Source organism: Schistocerca piceifrons, chromosome 2, assembly GCF_021461385.2.
Source record: "Schistocerca piceifrons isolate TAMUIC-IGC-003096 chromosome 2, iqSchPice1.1, whole genome shotgun sequence".
Taxonomy (NCBI): domain Eukaryota; kingdom Metazoa; phylum Arthropoda; class Insecta; order Orthoptera; family Acrididae; genus Schistocerca; species Schistocerca piceifrons.
This window is the reverse complement of record NC_060139.1, coordinates 1,101,213,207-1,101,232,252: the sequence shown is the minus strand read 5'-3', so window position 1 is coordinate 1,101,232,252 and position 19,046 is coordinate 1,101,213,207. Positions and strand designations below refer to the sequence as shown.

Sequence of the window (19,046 nt, the reverse complement as noted above, 5' to 3'; positions counted from 1 at the left end):
TGAGTACCAGTAACTTCTCCCCAGTAATCCCTCGTATTAGGTACATGAACTATTGACATTACGATACAGATGCCTATAAATTTTTTTATGTCATCACAGGATAAATCTATTGGTCTATCAGGATTACACTGCACACTGTATCTATGAGACTCTTCGACAATTAGATCAAACAATTTAGATGGAAATATATGTTTGAAGAATTGGTATGGAGTATTTAAGTTTATTACTTCTTCTGGTAACGAAGTATTGCCATGAAATTTTGACTGCAGTTCGGGAATAATCAACTGTTTATCTTTCCAAACCACACTCCTGCTGTTTTTGGTAACATTTTTGCTGCTGCACGGCAGTTTCAGAGCATTATCAGACAACTGTGACGTCGATTCCTTCATTATAACATCAGATTGTCTTGTTCCAGAAACATCTTCAGTCCTAATTACTGGTACTTGACTTTCTTCGTCACTACTGTCACTATCACAATCAACTGATTCTGGAGCAACATATGTCTCATCTTGAATGGAATCGTCAGAGAAACACTCAAGATCGTCATCACTGCTTAGTGGAATCTCTAACCATTCCATAAGCATTTCTTCTTGACTCTTTCGAGACATTTTTACGTCAGCGCCTGAAATGCAGTAAATGAAAAATGTAGCTGATAAGCTACATACACAAAAACAGGCCTCATTTCAAATCTATCGCAAAGACACTCGAATTAACTGTTTACACCATATCTACTTACGTTTTCAAAATGAAAAAGTAATTTTCAAACCCAGAAATCAGTGCACAAACACCAAAAACACACCTCAACTTTCCGCCAAAACACACACTTGGCAGTATGTCCACACAGCTCACTGTCGAACTGCTTCAGCTCGTCCTGCCATCTATGATCGCTATGAAGAACTACTAGAAACTGCAGCGGAGTGTATACACTTAGCAGCTACATAACGAATTTGATCGAAAATGTTTCTCCATATGGAATAAATCGAAGAAATGAGGTCTGTAGCTTATCAGCTACAGTATGCATTAAAGGGTTAAAAAAATATTTTATGTTAAATAACTACTAAAATTTCAGTTATTACGTTTACCATTTGAAAATTCTTATTTTGTTGCAGTAGCTAAATGTACAATATTCCAAACCTCTTTACCAAACACTAATCATTTTCAGGACTGACTTTTTTAATGGGCTAAAATTTTTATCGGGTGACTAACATAAAACAACTTGTATGTCTAGGTCTTATATATGTTCTGCAGTGACCCTTAACAATGACTACTAGAGCAGTAACAAAAGCTAATCTATTATACCTATCTGTTTATAGACACATAAATAAAACTTTGCATATTCTTAGTGGAACAGAGTTAAGTTTGACATCTTTTCTTGAGTTGTTCTTCTGTGAACAAACCTTCGTTAATACAGTAGAAATGTGTTATAATGAATGCAGCAACAATGTGAAACAGCAACAAGTCAACAATTGTTTATAACAATCTTAGTGGTTGTTGCAAGTGTCTGTATGTGATCTTAGGAATTTGCCACATAGAACACAGTTCCGTTTGTTGCATCATACAGTTGAGATCGTAAGAGTTGTCAGTATGAAAATGTCGCATGATCACTTTTTACGGTTTTTCAGTAAACAGAACCCACTGACGATGGCACAGAGGTACTGAAACATATTTGGGTAACAAGAAAAAATAGTGTTTAGCATAAAATGCGGAACCTAAATCCACTAATACACAAAAAGTTTAAGGAGAAATGTAAACAGGGTAAATTGAAGAAATATAACCTTGGTGTCTTAGAACTGTGTCTCACGGGAATTTTAAATGGGAAAATAAGCATTAACAGTGTACTTGAATGTAAAATTCCCAAAGAAACCCTGTTAAACAAAATTCATGGTCATCATAGTAAAACACATGGTGGTCAGCCAGTTTTCAGTGCTAAAAAATAAGACAGTGCGTTTCTTCAGAATTTCATGAAACAGATTTGTGATCATATTTTTTTCTCCTTAAACTTATTGCATATTAGTGGGTATGGGTTCCACATTTTATGCAAAACACTATTCTTTCTTGTTACCCAAATATGTTTCGGTACCTCTGTGCCATCGTCGGTGGGTTCGGTTTACTGAAAAACTGTAAGAAGTGAACATTTTTTAGGTTGTAATTGTTGTAACAAAATGAGGTGTAAAGTTAGTTGTTCGTTTTTGTTCTTTACTTGATTTTACGTTATATGGCTTTTACAGAACCATATGTATCGTGTCCTCCACTGATAGCTTGTCATTTGCAAACTGTACAATGTAAATGTGAAATTTACCACCACCTTGATTTTTAAAAACATGATTTTTGTATGGCAAAATGTTTTGTGTATATATTTGTTATTACTCACGTTTTGTTGTGATAGGTCCTTCATTTGTGTTCTGGGAGCACTACACACACACACACACACACACACACACACACACACACACACACACACACACACACACACACACATATTAAATGTACTTTGCATAATTTTGGTTTAACAAATGCCTTTCCACTTCGCAGAACACAATGTAAACAATATTGCTGTTTGTCCTAACCCCATCGACATTTATTTTTGTCCAAGTGCCTTTGGCACCAAATTTGAATTTTGTTTACTTTTATCTCTTTGTGTGTGTGTGTGTGTGTGTGTGTGTGTGTGTGTGTGTGTGTGTGTGTCTGTCTGTTGTTGATTGTTGACGAAGGCCATTAGCCGAAAGCTTTAAGTGTGAAAGTCTTGTTGTTGTGCCTCTCTGCAACTCAGTGTCTCCGCTATATGGTGAGTAGCAACTTTCCGTCTCATAATATTGTTACATTCCATCCCGGATTTTCCACTGTTTGATTTAACTTCTCTATCATATCAGTCTCGTAACCATTTTCCACTACTATTTGTCTTATTGTGTTCAGCTCTTGTGTGTAATTCTGTTTGCTTATGGGTGTTCTGTTCAATCCCTGCAGCATGAATCTGTAGCTCGCTTTTGTATGTGCAGCCAGGGGATTTGGTAGATTGTAAATGGTGGTGCTCATGGTTGTTGGTTCCCCGAATATTGTGTAGTGATGGCTGTTTGTTTTTAATTTGGTTAGATCCATAAAATTAAGTAATGTGAATTGAATTTGTGGGTGTAAGTTGTTTATTTCATTGTGTAGCTGTTCTGTGTGTGTGTTGCTATTTCATTAATGTGTGAATCTGGTGTGTTTCGTTGTCTTTGTATGATGTTGATTGTTTCATTTATTGGATGCAAGTGTAAATGGGTGTGACATCAAATGACATGACGCTTAATGTGTCTGGTAAGCCTACATTCTCGAGTCTCTCTACTAGTTCCATTGGGTCTCTAGGTTCCTGTTGTTTTTCCAAAAGTGTATATTTTCTTCTGTAACGTGTAGAAGAAAATTTCCACATACAAAAAGCAATAGCAGAAACTAAACAAGTTGTGAATCAATACACGACACTCTGCAAAGACACATTATTTAACACATGAAAAACACTGTACAGAAAAGGGAAAACACACACACATTTAACACGTGAAAAACACTGTACAGAAAAGGGAAAACACACACACACACACACACACACACAGACAGACAGAGAGAGAGAGAGAGAGAGAGAGAGAGAGAGAGAGAAGTAAACAAAATCCAAATTCAGCACCAAATTCACTCATGCACTAATGAATGCCGATGGGATTAGGACTCACAACAACATTGTTTATACCCCATTTTGCAAATTGAAAAGGTGTTTGTTAAACCAAAATGATACAAAGTAAGAATATAAGAGCTGCAAATGCAGAAGACTTATCTTTCTGCGTGTGTTACTCTGAAATTGGTTGTTGTTGTTGTGGTCTTCAGTCCTGGGACTGGTTTGATGCAGCTCTCCATGCTACTCCACCCTATGCAAGCTTCTTCATCTCCCAGTACCTACTGCAGCCTACATCCTTCTGAATCTGCTTAGTGTATTCATCTCTTGGTCTCCCTCTACGATTTTTACCCTCCACACTGCCCTCCAATACTAAATTGGTGATCCCTTGATGCCTCAGAACATGTCCTACCAACCGATCCCTTCTTCTAGTCAAGTTGTGCCACAAGCTCCTCTTCTCCCCAATTCTATTCAATACCTCCTCATTAGTTATGAGATCTACCCATCTAATCTTCAGCTTTCTTCTGTAGCACCACATTTCGAAAGCTTCTATTCTCTTCTTGTCTAAACTATTTTCCACGTTTCACTTCCATACATGGCTACACTCCATACAAATACTTTCAGAAACGACTTCCTGACACTTAAATCCACACTCGATGTTAACAAATTTCTCTTCTTCAGAAACGCTTTCTTTCCCATTGCCAATCTACATTTTATATCCTCTCTACTTCGACCATCATCAGTTATTTTGCTCCCCAAATAGCTAAACTCCTTTACTACTTTAAATGTCTCATTTCCTACTCCAATACCGCAGCATCACCCGACTTAATTTGACTACATTCCATTATCCTAGTTTTGCTTTTGTTGATGTTCATCTTATACCCTCGTTTCAAGATACTGTCCGTTCCGTTCAACTGCTCTTCCATCCCCTTTGCTGTCTCTGCCAGAATTACAATGTCATCGGCAAACCTCAAAGTTTTTATTTCTTCTCCATGGATTTTAATTCCTACTCCGAACTTTTCTTTTGTTTCCTTTATTGCTTGCTCAGTATACATATTGAATAACATCGGGGAGAGGCTACAACCCTGTCTCACTCCCTTCCCAACCACTGCTTCCCTTTCATACCCCTCGACTCTTATAACTGCCATCTGCTTTCTGTACAAATTGTAAATAGCCTTTCGCTCCCTGTATTTTACCCCTGCCACCTTCAGAATCTGAAAGAGAATATTCCAGTCAACATTGTCAAAAGCTTTCTCTAAGTCTACAAATGCTAGAAACGTAGGTTTGCCTACTGAAATTAGTATTAAAATTTAATTATTATGCCAGATTTATTTTTTAGTTTTTGATAATTTTTCAGGACAATTAATTTCGTCCTACAATCATAAACAGTGTACAGTTATTAACAGGTCATCAGTCAATTTCAACCCCCCCTCCCCCCTCTGCCTACGCCTCAGGTGGGCTGAAGTTGTTTTGTGACGTGAAGCTGAGTGACAATCTGTTATAACAAAAGGTAATAAGCTCCAAAAGTTTTATTACTACAGCTCAACACCAGTCGTCTGAAACAAAAACAATATAATAATTGTATTATTTTCAGTAATATGTAAGTTAAAAGTTCAAAATCATCAACTTCACCCCATTTTACAGTACGTGTTCAGTGTCTTATGTGTAGCACACATTTGTGATAACATCAGACACACAGAATAAACACCAGAGTCTTCCTAGAATAATTCTTTTTTTTGGAGTAGTGAGAAAATGTTGTTAGAGATATAAACTGGTAGGGATGCCTTAATCTGTAAACAGTCAAACGATAGATGGATATTTTCAGTGCATACAGTGACAGAAGTACGAGTCATGGTCCAATATATATGAAATTGTGCTTTAAAGTTCCATAATCATTCTTCTGGCCACTTCTGAAAACAATTTCTTATACTAGGTTTGGCTCCAGTCCAGTCAGAACTGATTATTTACTTATGTATTTACTTATTTCCTCTGCCCCCCCTCCTCGCCCCCAAATATTTACTTATGTATTTACTTATTTCCCCTGCCCCCCCCCCCCCCCCCCTCCTCACCCCCCAAATACTGTAGCTGCATTTTCTTTGGTACAAATTCTGTCAGAAACAGTATGTAACATTTCTGTCAGGGCAGTAATCTTTCTGTTCTGCTTGGAAACTCTCACAATTCAAGCTTCAGCTGTAGCAGTTTTCAATAAATCTTTCTATCTTCATCCAGGAGATGAAATTTCAAATTCTGTTGATACAAAGAATCAGAATAGAGGGAAAAGACTATTCCTACTTTTCAGTTGATTTATGTTCCTTCTTAAAGGAGGAGAGGAGGGAAGAATAGAAGAATAGAAAGGAGGGGCAGTTCAGACGACTCTCACAGCTGTCCTAGTGCAAAAGAACACAGCCAAAATACCCAGCATTTTTCTAAAAGTTGTACAATGAATAATTCTGAACTGAAGCTTCATTCCTGATATATTTGCAATCTTTTAAATGACACACAGTCTTCAGATCAGAAAAGGTACATCGTAAACAAATTTATAAGTACAATAAAACTGCATTTTTACACTGTTCAACACACTGGCCTAAAAAAAAGTGTGCAGAAAAGTGTAAAATATGGGAAAGCATAGGAGACACAACAGTCAAAAATGGATAAATTACTCTTTTTGTCATTCTCTTTATATTGTTGGTTATAATAGAGGGAAACATTCCACGTAGGAAAAATATATCTAAAAACAAAGATGATGTGACTTACCAAATGAAAGTGCTGGCAGGTCGACAGACACACAAACAAACACAAACATACACACAAAACAACAAACTGTTGCCTCATCAGGAAAGAGGGAAGGAGAGGGAAAGACGAAAGGATGTGGATTTTAAGGGAGAGGGTAAGGAGTCATTCCAATCCCGGGAGCGGAAAGACTTACCTTAGGGGGAAAAAAGGATGGGTATACACTCGCGCACACACACACACACACACACACACACACACACACACACATATCCATCCACACATATACAGACACAGGCAGACATATTTAAAGACAAATAGATTGGGCAGAGATGTCAGTCGAGGCAGAAGTGCAGAGGCAAAGATGTTGTTGAATGACAGGTGAGGTATGAGTGGCGGCAACTTGAAATTAGCGGAGATTGAGGCCTGGTGGATAACGGGAAGAGAGGATATATTGAAGAGCAAGTTCCCATCTCCGGAGTTCGGATAGGTTGGTGTTAGTGGGAAGTATCCAGATAACCCAGACGGTGTAACACTGCGCCAAGATGTGCTGGCCGTGCACCAAGGCATGTTCAGCCACAGGGTGATCCTCTTTATATTGTTGAAAATATGAAATTGAAACAATTTAAATTTTGCCTATTTGAAAAAAAATCTGAAATAATCAATTGTTTTTGTTTCTTTCAAACAGCAGTTAGCTGTACTCTTCCATGAAATCATATTCATGTTGTAATGTGAGACTTTATTGATAGTCACTATAAAATAATGATAAATAGAACTTGTAATACAATATTGGTTAAAACACTTAAAGTTGGCAACCTTCGTGAACGGAGAACTATAGGCATGATATCTACAGCTTGTTACTATCAAGGCAGTCACTTGATTCTGGGACATCCTGCGCAAGAAAGAGAGCAGAAATTATTACGTTCCAGACCATGTCGAGGAGGAATGTTTATGCCTGACATTGGGTTATACCAATATAAGATTGCATGCCTAGTACGGATTAGCGCATTTCAGGCAGAAGTAATGACAGTTTGTGAAAGCCCGTTATAGAGACTGCTGTTTTCAAAAGCAATATTTGTTTGTGTAAATGACTGTGAAAATAAGTTAAAACTGTTGTAATATAACACAGTGAGCTGTAGGAAGGTTGCTGCTAGAGTCACTATTGTCGGATCATGATTATCATTTTAGGCAGTGACTGAGCATACTTTCCCACACTTCCAAATACTGCGAACCTATAATACAGGTGACTATAATGCAGCATGCCCACAGTAAAAATCTTGCTTACCACACTAATGCTACATTACACGATCAATAACTTTGCGTATATAGTGTATTTTCTATTTTGTTCCAAGGCTGACTTCGAGCAGGAATAGGGTGGATTTTTTTGCAGGAATCTGTATGAAAATCGGTGTTAAAGGTCATGATAACATCAAAGAGTACTTAAAATACAGGAAATGCTGTAACATGAAATTGTTAATGATGGGAAAGCATTGTATTGAGAGAATAGGACGTACATTTGGGATGGTCAAACGTGGATGTAAAAAGTGGGAAAATGTAAAATGCAAAAACATAAAAGCAGTGCTTTTGTGTATATGACATAAGTAATATACTAACTACTATAATGAAAGAAGGAACTCTAAAAAGCAGATTTTGAAAACTTCTCGACAGAATACCATATGGTAAATACAGAGAGACAACTGTGGTAGTAAATAAAACATGTAGAAATGGAATTTCAATTTAAATTGCAGCACCGTGATATGAATACATCTTGTAGTTACTTGCCACATTATTCTATGTGAGGCACTAGTCCCATTTTCTTGTGTGAAGGTAAAGTTTGTATGAGTATTTTGTGACAGTGCAGTAATTAATGTGTGTCTTGTGTAAAGAAAAAAGAAAAACAATAGTGAAAATTCCTCAATAAATAATATGTAAAATAAAGGAAAGTCAACCATACACCTATAACTGCTGATTTCTAGAACATAGAAACACACAACAGGTACTGTTCCTTTTGCTTGTATCTGTGCACCACATGTCAGTCAGCTGTAGGTGTTGGTTGCCTTACCTTTAATTTACTTATTAAACAAGGTAGAAGTTTAGTGCTCTCAGATTTCCACATTCTTTAATGTGATAATCTGTGACATTCTCTTGCACAAAGTTTCAAAATAATTATTGTTATTATGCTATGTCTCATAATGTAATAATTCTATTGTGTGTATTGTAAGTGTAAACAACCTGCTTTATTTTCATAGGGGAGCTCATTTTTAAATCCACCCACAATGACATTAAGTAGTAGTGCATCAAAAATAAATAGCTTCGGGTCCAGTAGTTTATTCGATTTCACAACGCACCAGAATACGTCACCGAGCAGTCGCGGAAACCTCTCGTCCTCGCTGATCGGTAGCTTTCCTCTCAGTTCGTCGATGGGCAACAGTATATCTAATGATGTAAGTATGTTTGAGTGTATTTTCCTATATAACTGTAGCTGTATCTCTTTTTTTTTTTTTTTTTTTTTACTTTGTGTGTGGCAGGATCTCTTGCTGAAAGCTAGTGTTTCTTTCAGGTGCATATGCAAAGGCTATGTGAGGAGCTCGCTAGTAGTAGATCCAAGTTGGCTTCCTGGGATGAGAGAATAGCACAGGCCCGTACTGCATGTGAAGCTTGGCAGCGTGAATCTGAAGAGTCTAATAGGAAAGCGAGCATTGCCGAACAACAGAGAGATGAGGTTTGTACTCCAGATTTTTTTGCTGTTCGAAAACACACACTGCCTGTAGTTCAGCAATATGATTTAATCTCCTGTTAGTATTGGTCTGTAGTCTGCTGCTTTCTGAATTCCCCAGGCAGAAGTGTTACTTGAGGTCTTTCCACTGGCAACACTTTTGCCGTACAGTGTCCAGTTACGCAATCCGCCGGTCGTGCCCATCACGGTGTCCTCGCCTTCCTTTTTGAACGACTTTAGGTGCTGCATCGACACCTATTTTATGCCGAAGTCTGAGCAAGGTCTGATAGTGAGATTCTCAAAACAAATGTTATGCTATCATATATTGTACTCTCACTTAACAGTAAGCATGCATAACAGAGTTCTCTCATTACACGCAACATCGCAAATCGCAAATACATCAATACGGACAGTGTCCAGACTGATCGGTCTTAGTAGATCCCAATTGAATATATAGATAACAGGTTTTCTCTTCTCCTCGTGATGTCTTCGGCATTGTCAAGACCGTCTTCCACAGCTCACATCGTGTCTCTGAGGCAGGGCCTGATGACACAGAATAAACCACCCGGCTTGCAGGTGTGTGTGTGTGTGTGTGTGTGTGTGTGTGTGTGTGTGTGTGTGTGTGTGTGTGTGTGTATTTTGTCTGCTTTAGAAGAAGGAATTTTGGCTGAAAGCACACATGTTTAACAATCTGCTAAATGTTGGGTAGCATCTATCTTTTCCATAATATTGTCATTATTCCAACTAGTAACATAAAAAACACTGTTTAAGAATCGTAAGAGAAATAATGATGAAGAGTAGGTTGAAGTTAAAGATAATCATTACGAAGAATCAATATGGAAAGGAGGAACAACCGACACAATATTTGCACTAAGGCAGCTGATGGTGAGACACAGAGAAGTACAAGCCGAACTGCATATGGCCTTTATCAATCTTGAGAAGGCATATGACAGATTACCGAGGCAAGAGATACGGAGATGTCTGAGAAGTAAATGCTTGCCAGAAAAATATATCATGGTGGTAAAGACATGTATGAAGGAGCAATGACACAAGTCAGAGGCAGTGCAGGTGCAACAAGGGCATCTCTAGTGAGAGTAGGACTACACCAGGGACCTGCCCTCCGCCCATATCTCTTTGACGTTGTCATGGATGTACCAGTCAAAGATGTGAAAAAAGAGGCACCTCGGAGCATGATGTTTGCCGATGATGCAATCTGTGAACCCACCCAGGAGGCACTTCAAGACTAGCTTGAACAGTGGAGAAAAGCTCTAGAGGAAAGGGGAATGAGAATTAGCAGGGTGAAAACAGTGTACGGGGTTATTACAAATGATTGAAGCGATTTCACAGCTCTACAATAACTTTATTTTTTGAAATATTTTCACAATGGTTTGCACACACATACAAAAACTCAAAGTTTTTTTTAGGCATTCACAAATGTTCGATATGTGCCCCTTTAGTGATTCGGCAGACATCAAGCCGATAATCAAGTTCCTCCCACACTCGGCGCAGCATGTCCCCATCAATGAGTTCGAAAGCATCGTTGATGCGAGCTCGCAGTTCTGGCACGTTTCTTGGTAGAGGAGGTTTAAACACTGAATCTTTCACATAACCCCACAGAAAGAAATCACATGTGGTTAAGTCGGGAGAGCGTGGAGGCCATGACATGAATTGCTGATCATGATCTCCACCACGACCGATCCATCGGTTTTCCAATCTCCTGTTTAAGAAATGCCGAACATCATGATGGAAGTGCGGTGGAGCACCATCCTATGTTACGTTTAGCTCCCTGCTTGCTTTATTCGTCGACTTCTGCGGGCTACGCGTGAAACTTGCCCGCACGCGTTCAACTGTTTCTTCGCTTACTGCAGGCCGACCCATTGATTTCCCTGTACAGAGGCATCCAGAAGCTTTAAACTGCGCATACCATCGCCGAATGGAGTTAGCAGTTGGTGGATCTTTGTTGAACTTCGTCCTGAAGTGTCGTTGCACAGTTATGACTGACTGATGTGAATGCATTTCAAGCACGAAATACGCTTTCTCGGCTCCTGTCACCATTTTGTCTCGTGCGCTCTCGAGCGCTCTGGCGGCATAAATCTGAAGTGCGGCATCAGCCGAACAAAACTTTGAGTTTTTCTACGTATCTGTAGTGTGTCGTGACCATATGTCAATGAATGGAGCTACAGTGAACTTATGAAATCGCTTCAATCATTTGTAATAGCCCTGTATATGTGTAGAAAGGATGCCAAAGACCTACATATTAACCTGCAAGGAGAGCAACTGATGCTAGTCAATAAATTTAAATACCTAGGCTCTTACGTGCAAAGTGATGGGGACTGGAGGCCGAAATACAGCACAGGATAAATAGTGGATGGATGAACTGGAGGAAACAGTGGAGTACTGTATGATAAGAAGGTTAGCTGCAGAAGGAAAGGAAAGCTTTACAAATCTGTGGTGAGGCCTGCGGTGCTGTATAGCGCAAAAACTTGGCCAATTTCAAAAGCCCGAGAGAAAAAGATGGAAGTGGCAGAAATGAGAATGTTAAGGTGGACGAGTGGGGTGACACGAAAGGATAGACCAAGGAATGTGTACATTGGGGGAACTGTGGAAGTGGGGCCCATAGGGAAGAAGATCCAAGAAAGTAGGCTAAAATGGTATGGACACGTGCAGAGAAGAGGGGAGTACTATGTGGGGAGAAGAATTGAAGACCTAGAAATCGAAGAACCAAGGAGAAGAGGAAGACTGAAACTGAGATGGAAGGTCAAGGTAGTAGGGTACCGAAGGGAGAAAGGATGGCTCAGAAAGGAAGCACTGGATTGATATTTATGGAAGAGAAGTATCCAGCAAAGCATCACCGACCCCACATGATGTGGGAAAAGGCTGAGATGATGATGATGATGATGATGATGATGATGATGATGATGAATATGGAAAGAAGTGGGATACTGAAGTACTGAGGAACGGTGGTGTGTGTTTGAAGATCTCTTAGGTTGTAGAGATTGTGATTGTGAATGTCTCGCTAGACACTTCAGTTTAAGAGGAATGGGTGTAATTAAAAAGGGCAATCATAGAAGTTGGACAGACAAATACAGGTTAAAAGAAGATAACTGTGAAGAAGTTTGGATAACAGGAGACATTCTTCAACTGATGGATGAAAGCAGGCAGTACAAAAATGTTCAGGAAAAGACTGGAATAGAGCAGTATAATTCTCTTGGGAATGAATTCAGTAGGAAGTGAAGGGTAGTTAACGTACAATGGCTACAGGAAGAATAATCGTAAAGGAAGTTCTCATCAGGACAGATTGAGATACAGGAAGGTCAAAACAACATTTGGTGAAATTAGAAAGAAAGGTGTCAAAACTACGACTGCAGGAGGAATACCCTGTTAAACATAGAGGAGAGAGCAGATACGGGCTGCCTGGTGATGTGAAAGATGAAGGAATGGGAGCCAGTTAGTAAGATGTGGGAGCTCCAGTATCAAAGTCGGAAAGTTTGACAGTACTTTGAAATACACCTACTTTCTAATCAAATAAGGCGAAGCAGATAGATCACATTCCTTCAGGACTTTTTAAATTATTGGGGGAAGCAGCAACCAAATGATCGTTTATATCAGTGTGTAGAATCGATGAGGCTAGAGATACACTATGTGATCAGAAGTATCTGGACACCTGACTGAAAATGACTTACTAGTTCATGGCACTCTCCGTCAGTAATGCTGGAATTCACTATGGTGTTGGCCCATCCTTAGCCTTGATGACAGCTTCCCACTCTCGCAGCCATACATTCAATCAGGTGCTGGAAGGCTTCTTGGGGAATGGCTGCCCATTCTTCATGGAGTGCTGTACTGAGGAGAGGTATCGATGTTGGTTGGTGAGGTCTGGCATGAAGTCAGCGTTCGAAAACATCCCAAAGGTGTTGTATAGGATTCAGGTCAGGACTCTGTGCAGGTCAGTCCATTACAGGGATGCTATTGTTGTGTACCCACTTCTCCACAGGCCGTGCATTATGAACAGGTGCTCGAACGTGTTGAAAGATGCAATCTCCATCCACGAATTGCTCTTTAGCAGTAGGAAACAAGAAGGTGCTTAAAACATCAATGTAGGCCTGTGCTGTGATATGCTATGCAAAACAATAAGGGGTGCAAGCCCCCTCCATGAAAAACATGACCAGACCGTAACACTACCACCTCTGAATTATACTGTTGGCACTACACATGAGCGGCAGATGACGTTCAACGGGCATTTGCCATACCCACACCATGCCATCGGATTGTACCATGATTCGTCACTCCACACAACGTTTTTCCACTGTTCAATCGTCCAGTGTTTACACTCCTTACACCAAGGAAGGCATCGTTTGGCATTTACCAGCATGATGTGTGGCTTATGAGCAGCCACTCGACCGTGAAATCCAAGTTTTTGCACCTCCCGCCTAACTTTCATAGTACTTGCAGTGTATCCTGATGCAGTTTGGAATTCCTGTGTGATGGTCTGCATAGACATCTGCCTATTACACATTACGACCCTCTTCAACTGTCGGCAGTGTCTGTCATTCAACAGTCGAGGTTGGTCTGTATGCTTTTGTGATGTACATGCCCTTCGCGTTTCCACTTCACTATCATATTCAAAACAGCAGACCTAGGGATGTTTAGGAGTGTGGAAATCTCGCGTACAAGCATATAACACAAGTGACACCCAATGACCTGACCACGTTCGAAGTCCGTAAGTTCCGCAGTGGCGCCCCATTCTGCTCTCTCATAATGTTCTAATGACTACTGAGGTCGCTGATATGGAATACCTGGCAGCAGGTGGCAGCACAATGCACATAATATGAAAAACGTTTGTTTTTGGGGGTGCACACATACTTTTGATTGCATAGTGTATGCCGTGAGACTTTTGAAAAATATCATCCACGCAATCCTGAATATGGCAAGTGCAAATAAATGCAAGTAGTATCACATGTCACTACATGTATCAGAACTATTAGTTTAACAGCTCATACATTCAAGCTGCTGACAAGAATAATTTACAAAAAAATGGAAAAGAAAATTGAGGCTTTGTTATGTGACAATTAGTTTGCCTGTAGGAAAGGTAAAGGCGACAGAAAGGGACAGTTCTGATGTTATGCTTGATAATGTATCTGTCAAAGAATCTTTGATGGAAATAAAAGAAAGAAGATTGGAGGTGAAAGGATATCAATGATAAGCTTTCATGATGATATTGCTGCCTCACTGGAACTGCGGAAGCATTAAAGAATTGTCAGATGAAGAGTTCTGTCTGATGAGCATGAAATTTAGGTTGAGAATAACCCAAATAAAAAACAAAAGTGTCGAGGATTAGCAGAAATATGATAAGATATATAAATTTGGCACCAATTTTGGGACCAAGCAGTAGACAAAGTTAAAGAATTATCCCATCTTGGAAGCAAAATGGTGAATGACAGATGAAATGAGGAGAATATAAGGAGCAGAGTAGCGCAGGCAAAGAAGGTATTTCTCACTAAAACTAGTGTGTTAGTATCAAACAAGAAGAGGAGAGGAAGAAATTTCTGAGAATGTTTGTTAGTAGTACAGCATTGTATGAAGGTGAATCACAGACTGTGGAAAAACCAGCAAAGAGAGAAGTCAAAGAGTTTGAGATGTGGTGCTATTAAGTTAAGTGGCCTTCATACTATAAGAAATGAGGAGGTTCTTCGAGAATAGACAAGGGAAGGAATATCTGGAAAACAATGACAAAAATAAGAACAGGATGGTAGGATACGTGTTAAGGAATCGAGGGACTAACGTCAGTGGTACTTAAAGGGAGCTCTATATGGTGAAAACTTTAGGGAATATGGCTAGCATACCATTGAAGACATTTAATGTAAGTACTACTCTTGAGATGAAGAGGTTGGTTCTGGACAGGCTGCATCAAACTAGTTAAAAGACTGATGACAGATAAAAGCTCTCTCACTGCCTTCACCATTGTGTCTTCTGACTCATGGAGGTGATGTCATCAGCATATTCCATTCAGATTAGCTTCATCCCTATTGCTGTCCATTTCTCGTATCACTTTCACAAGCACTGTTTAACCAGTACAGGTGCTGTAAACTTGTTTAATAAGAAAACATTGTCTGTTTATGGTTTTAATAACAACTTCAAAAAAGCTCCTATCATACTTCACCATTTGAGAAATGGAAACTGGGGAGTTGACTATCAACAGTCATCAAGTAGTATGGTTTATATCTATTATTTTGAAGTGTAGTTTATACCACATTCTCTGCGTCTTCACGGTATTGCACATGAAAAAGCCACATGTTTGTGACATACTGGTGCAGGATGTTATTTACTTGAATTGTGTATACCAACTCAACAGTGTGACATGTTAGAATGTATCCTCATAGAATGACAGTTTTCATCATTATCTTCCTTTTGTATTGTTAATGATTGAAGATCAGTATTTGCTATAAATATATTTATTGTAGTTGTGAATATCCAACAATGGATACCATTAAGTTATTACATGTTTGTTTTGTTATTCTGCAATTATGAAACCAGATAGGCTCATATTAAAATTCAAGTGCAATTGAAACTTTGCTACCAGCACATCTGTCTTCAGGACCTAATACTAATCATCATCATCACAAGCTGTTACGTGATAAAATGGTGTGAACATTTTGTTTACTGAGGAATGTTAGCAGGAATTCTGTGCTAACTATTTTATACCAGTGTACTTTTTCTCTTTGTGTGTGTGTTACAGACAGGCACAACAAAAAGACTTCCTTCTAAAGTGAACAAAACACACACACACACACACACACACACACACACACACACACACACACACACAGTCACAGAAGCACAATTCACAAACTCGTGACCTCTGTTCCTGGCCGATACGGCTGTACTGCGAGCAACTGTGCATAATTGGATGGTGGGGGGGCACGGAGGTGGATGGGGTGAGGAGGGGGAGGTATAGTGGGGTACGGGTGGGGGACAGTAAAGTGCTGCTTGTGGGAGCATACGGCAAAGTGGTTGGGTCAGGGTAGGGTAGCTAGGTGCAGTTGGGAGGTTAGACAGTGGAGGAGGAGGGGGGGGGGGGGGGGGGGGGGAGTGGAAAAGGTGGGAAGTAGGGGAGGGTAAAAAGGAGACCGTGGGTGCATTGGAAGAGTAGAAAGATGTGTAGTGCTGGAGTGGAAGCTGGGAGGGATAGGTGAGTGGAGGACAAGGACTAATGGAGGTCGAGGTCAGGGGTCCGAGAATGTGAGATAGATTGGTGTTTCCCACCTGCGCATTTCCAAACAGCTGCTGTCAGTAGGAAGGATCCAAATGGCGCAGGCTGTGAAGCAGTTGTCAAAGTGAAAAATGTGATGTGTCGAGCAACGTGCTTAGCAACTGGGTGGTCCTGCTGTCTCATGGCCGCTTTTGTCGGTGGCATTCGTACGGACAGACAGCTGTCGGTTGTCATCCCCGTGTAGAGCACAGCACAGGGATTGCAGCTTAGCTCGTAGATCACACGACAGCTTCCACCAGTAGGTCTGCCCGGCAGTGGTGGTGGGAGTACGTACGGGACAGGTCTCGCATTAGGTCTATTATAGGGATGTGAGGCGAGAGGTTGGGAGAAGGTAGAAGGTGTGGAGTTGGTTTTGACTAGGATATTGTGTAGGTTCGGCGAGCAGCAGAATACCCCTATGGGATGATGGGATGGGGGAGAAGGATAGTGGATAGAAATTCCTCGTTTTAGGACATGATGAGAGGTACTCGAAAAACCTGATGGAGAATGTGACTTAGTTGCTCCTGTTTGGTATCGAGCTCACTTTGTGGCAGGATAGTGGGACTCTGGGAGGTGGTGGGCGACGGGAAAGATAAGGCACAGGAGATTTGTTTCTTTACAAGTGTGGAAGCTCGTCACAACAGATGTGACGGCCACAGGTGGCTAGAGAGTACAGAAGGGACTTCTCGATGTGTAATGGGTGGCCCACCGAACCTGTGCAATATCTGTGGTCATCCCTACGCCAGTCCTGCTCGTGACCTATCCCGGCAGTGGGCAGGGTACTTGTGAAAGCAATCGTGTGATCTACACAGCCACTGGTGCCGTGTTCTACACAGACACGACGACAACAGACGAGCTGTCTGTCCGCACGAATGTCCACTGATACACTGTCGCTGAGGAACAGCTGGACCACTCAGTTGCGGAGCACGCTGCCCGACAGTGTTCTTCATTTCGGTCGCTGCTTTCCAGCCTGTGCCATCTAGTTCCTTGCTGCTACCGACAACATCGTGTTCCCATAACAACCCCTTGATCTCAACCTCCATTAGTCCCATTTCTCCCTACCCTGGCTTCTACTCCAGCACTGCAGAGTCTCCTTTTTCCCCTCTCCTACTTCTCACATTTTCCACTCTGCTCCCCCATCCAATCCCCCTCCCTCCCAACTGCACCTAACTGCTCTATTCTGTGTGCTACACATCCCCCGCATGCTCCCTGAAGCAGCACTTTACTGTCTCCCCCCCCCCCCCCCCCCCATCCCTCCTACCCCTGCTGTCCTCCCCCCCCCCCCCCCCCCCTCATTGTCCTGGCCACCTCTGCACTCCCCACCACCCACATTGCATGCATGAATGTGTATGTGTTATCTACTTCAGAAGAAGGCCTTTTGCACAAAAGCTCACATGTATAGCAGTCTACATGTTGTGCCAGTCATGCGACTTGGCATCTCTGTGTGGTGATTAGTAGTCTATTCTTTTCATAATATTGTCACTATTCCATCCTGGTTTTTCCACTGTTTAACCATATGATATAAGGTAAATTGTACTCACCACATAGAAGAGCCATTGAGCGGCAGACAGACATTATTTTGTAGAGGTAATGCTGGTATAAATTCATTCTTTTCATCTATCACTTAAAATAATATGGACTAAACACAGGTAGAACACTTTGTGTCAGTGGAAAAATATGGTATGGCATGTCCTGATGCAGAACATCTTTTTTCAGGCACTATCACAAGCAAAAGCACTTCAAAAGGAGGTTGATCTTTTACAAGGAAGTCCGTATTTGCATGGTCTGAGGAGAGTATCTGAACTGAAATCGTTATCACTTGCAACTCTTAAGTCCTTAGAAGGACAGTTGAGAAGTGACTTGGAAGAAATTGAGAAGGTAAGAAGTTAACATCTATACCTGCTTACATATTCTGGAAGCCACCATATATAGTGTGGTGGAGGGTACCTCGTACCACTAGTAGTCATTTCCTTTCCTGTTCCACTCGCAAATAGAGAGAAGGAAAAACAACTATTTCTGTGCCTCCTTATGAGCCCTAATTTCTCTTACCACTTCTTCACTTCTCTAACCGAGCGAAGTGGCACAGTGGACTCACATTCGGAAGGGTGACAGTTCAAACCTGCGTCTGGCCGCTCCCAATTTATGTTTTCCGTGATATCCCTGAATTGCTTCAGGCAAATGTTGGTGTGGCTCCTTTGAAAGGGCACAGCCAATTTTCCCTTCCCATTTTTCCCTGATCTGAGCTCGTGCTCTGTCCTGTAACGACCCTGTTACTGACAGGACATTAAACACTATTCTCGCCTCCTCCTCCTTCGTGGGCCATACGTGAAATGTACATCAGTGGTAATAGAATCATACTGCAGTCAGCTTCAAATGTCAGTTCTCTACATTTTCTCAATAGTGTCCCTCTACAGATTCCCATTTAAGTTCCCGAAGCACTTCCGTAATACTCGCATGTCGATAGAACCTATCGGTAACATACCTAGCAGCCTGCCTCTGAATTGCTTCGATTTCTTCTGTTAATTCAACCTGGTGGGGATCCCAAACTCTCGAGCAGTATTCGAGAATAGTTCACACTAGTGTCCTGTAAGCGGTATCCTATACTGATGAACCACACTATCCCAACATTCTGCCAATAAACAGAGTCCTTAGCAGAATCCTCACATACTCATTCCATTTCACATCACTTTTCAGTGTTACACCCAAATATTTAAATG

At 40.9% G+C, this 19,046-nt stretch overlaps 1 protein-coding gene across 1 annotated transcript in view; it reads left to right on the top strand.

Moving 5' to 3' along the window:
• LOC124777337 (putative E3 ubiquitin-protein ligase UNKL) overlaps positions 1-19,046 on the top strand; it is a 279,457-nt gene that overhangs the window by 234,694 nt on the left and 25,717 nt on the right. The window contains exons 12-14 of the mRNA XM_047252703.1: positions 8,617-8,811; positions 8,928-9,089; positions 18,046-18,207. Of these exons, the coding sequence (XP_047108659.1) occupies positions 8,617-8,811; positions 8,928-9,089; positions 18,046-18,207 (519 nt within the window). The remainder of the gene's footprint in view (positions 1-8,616; positions 8,812-8,927; positions 9,090-18,045; positions 18,208-19,046) is intronic.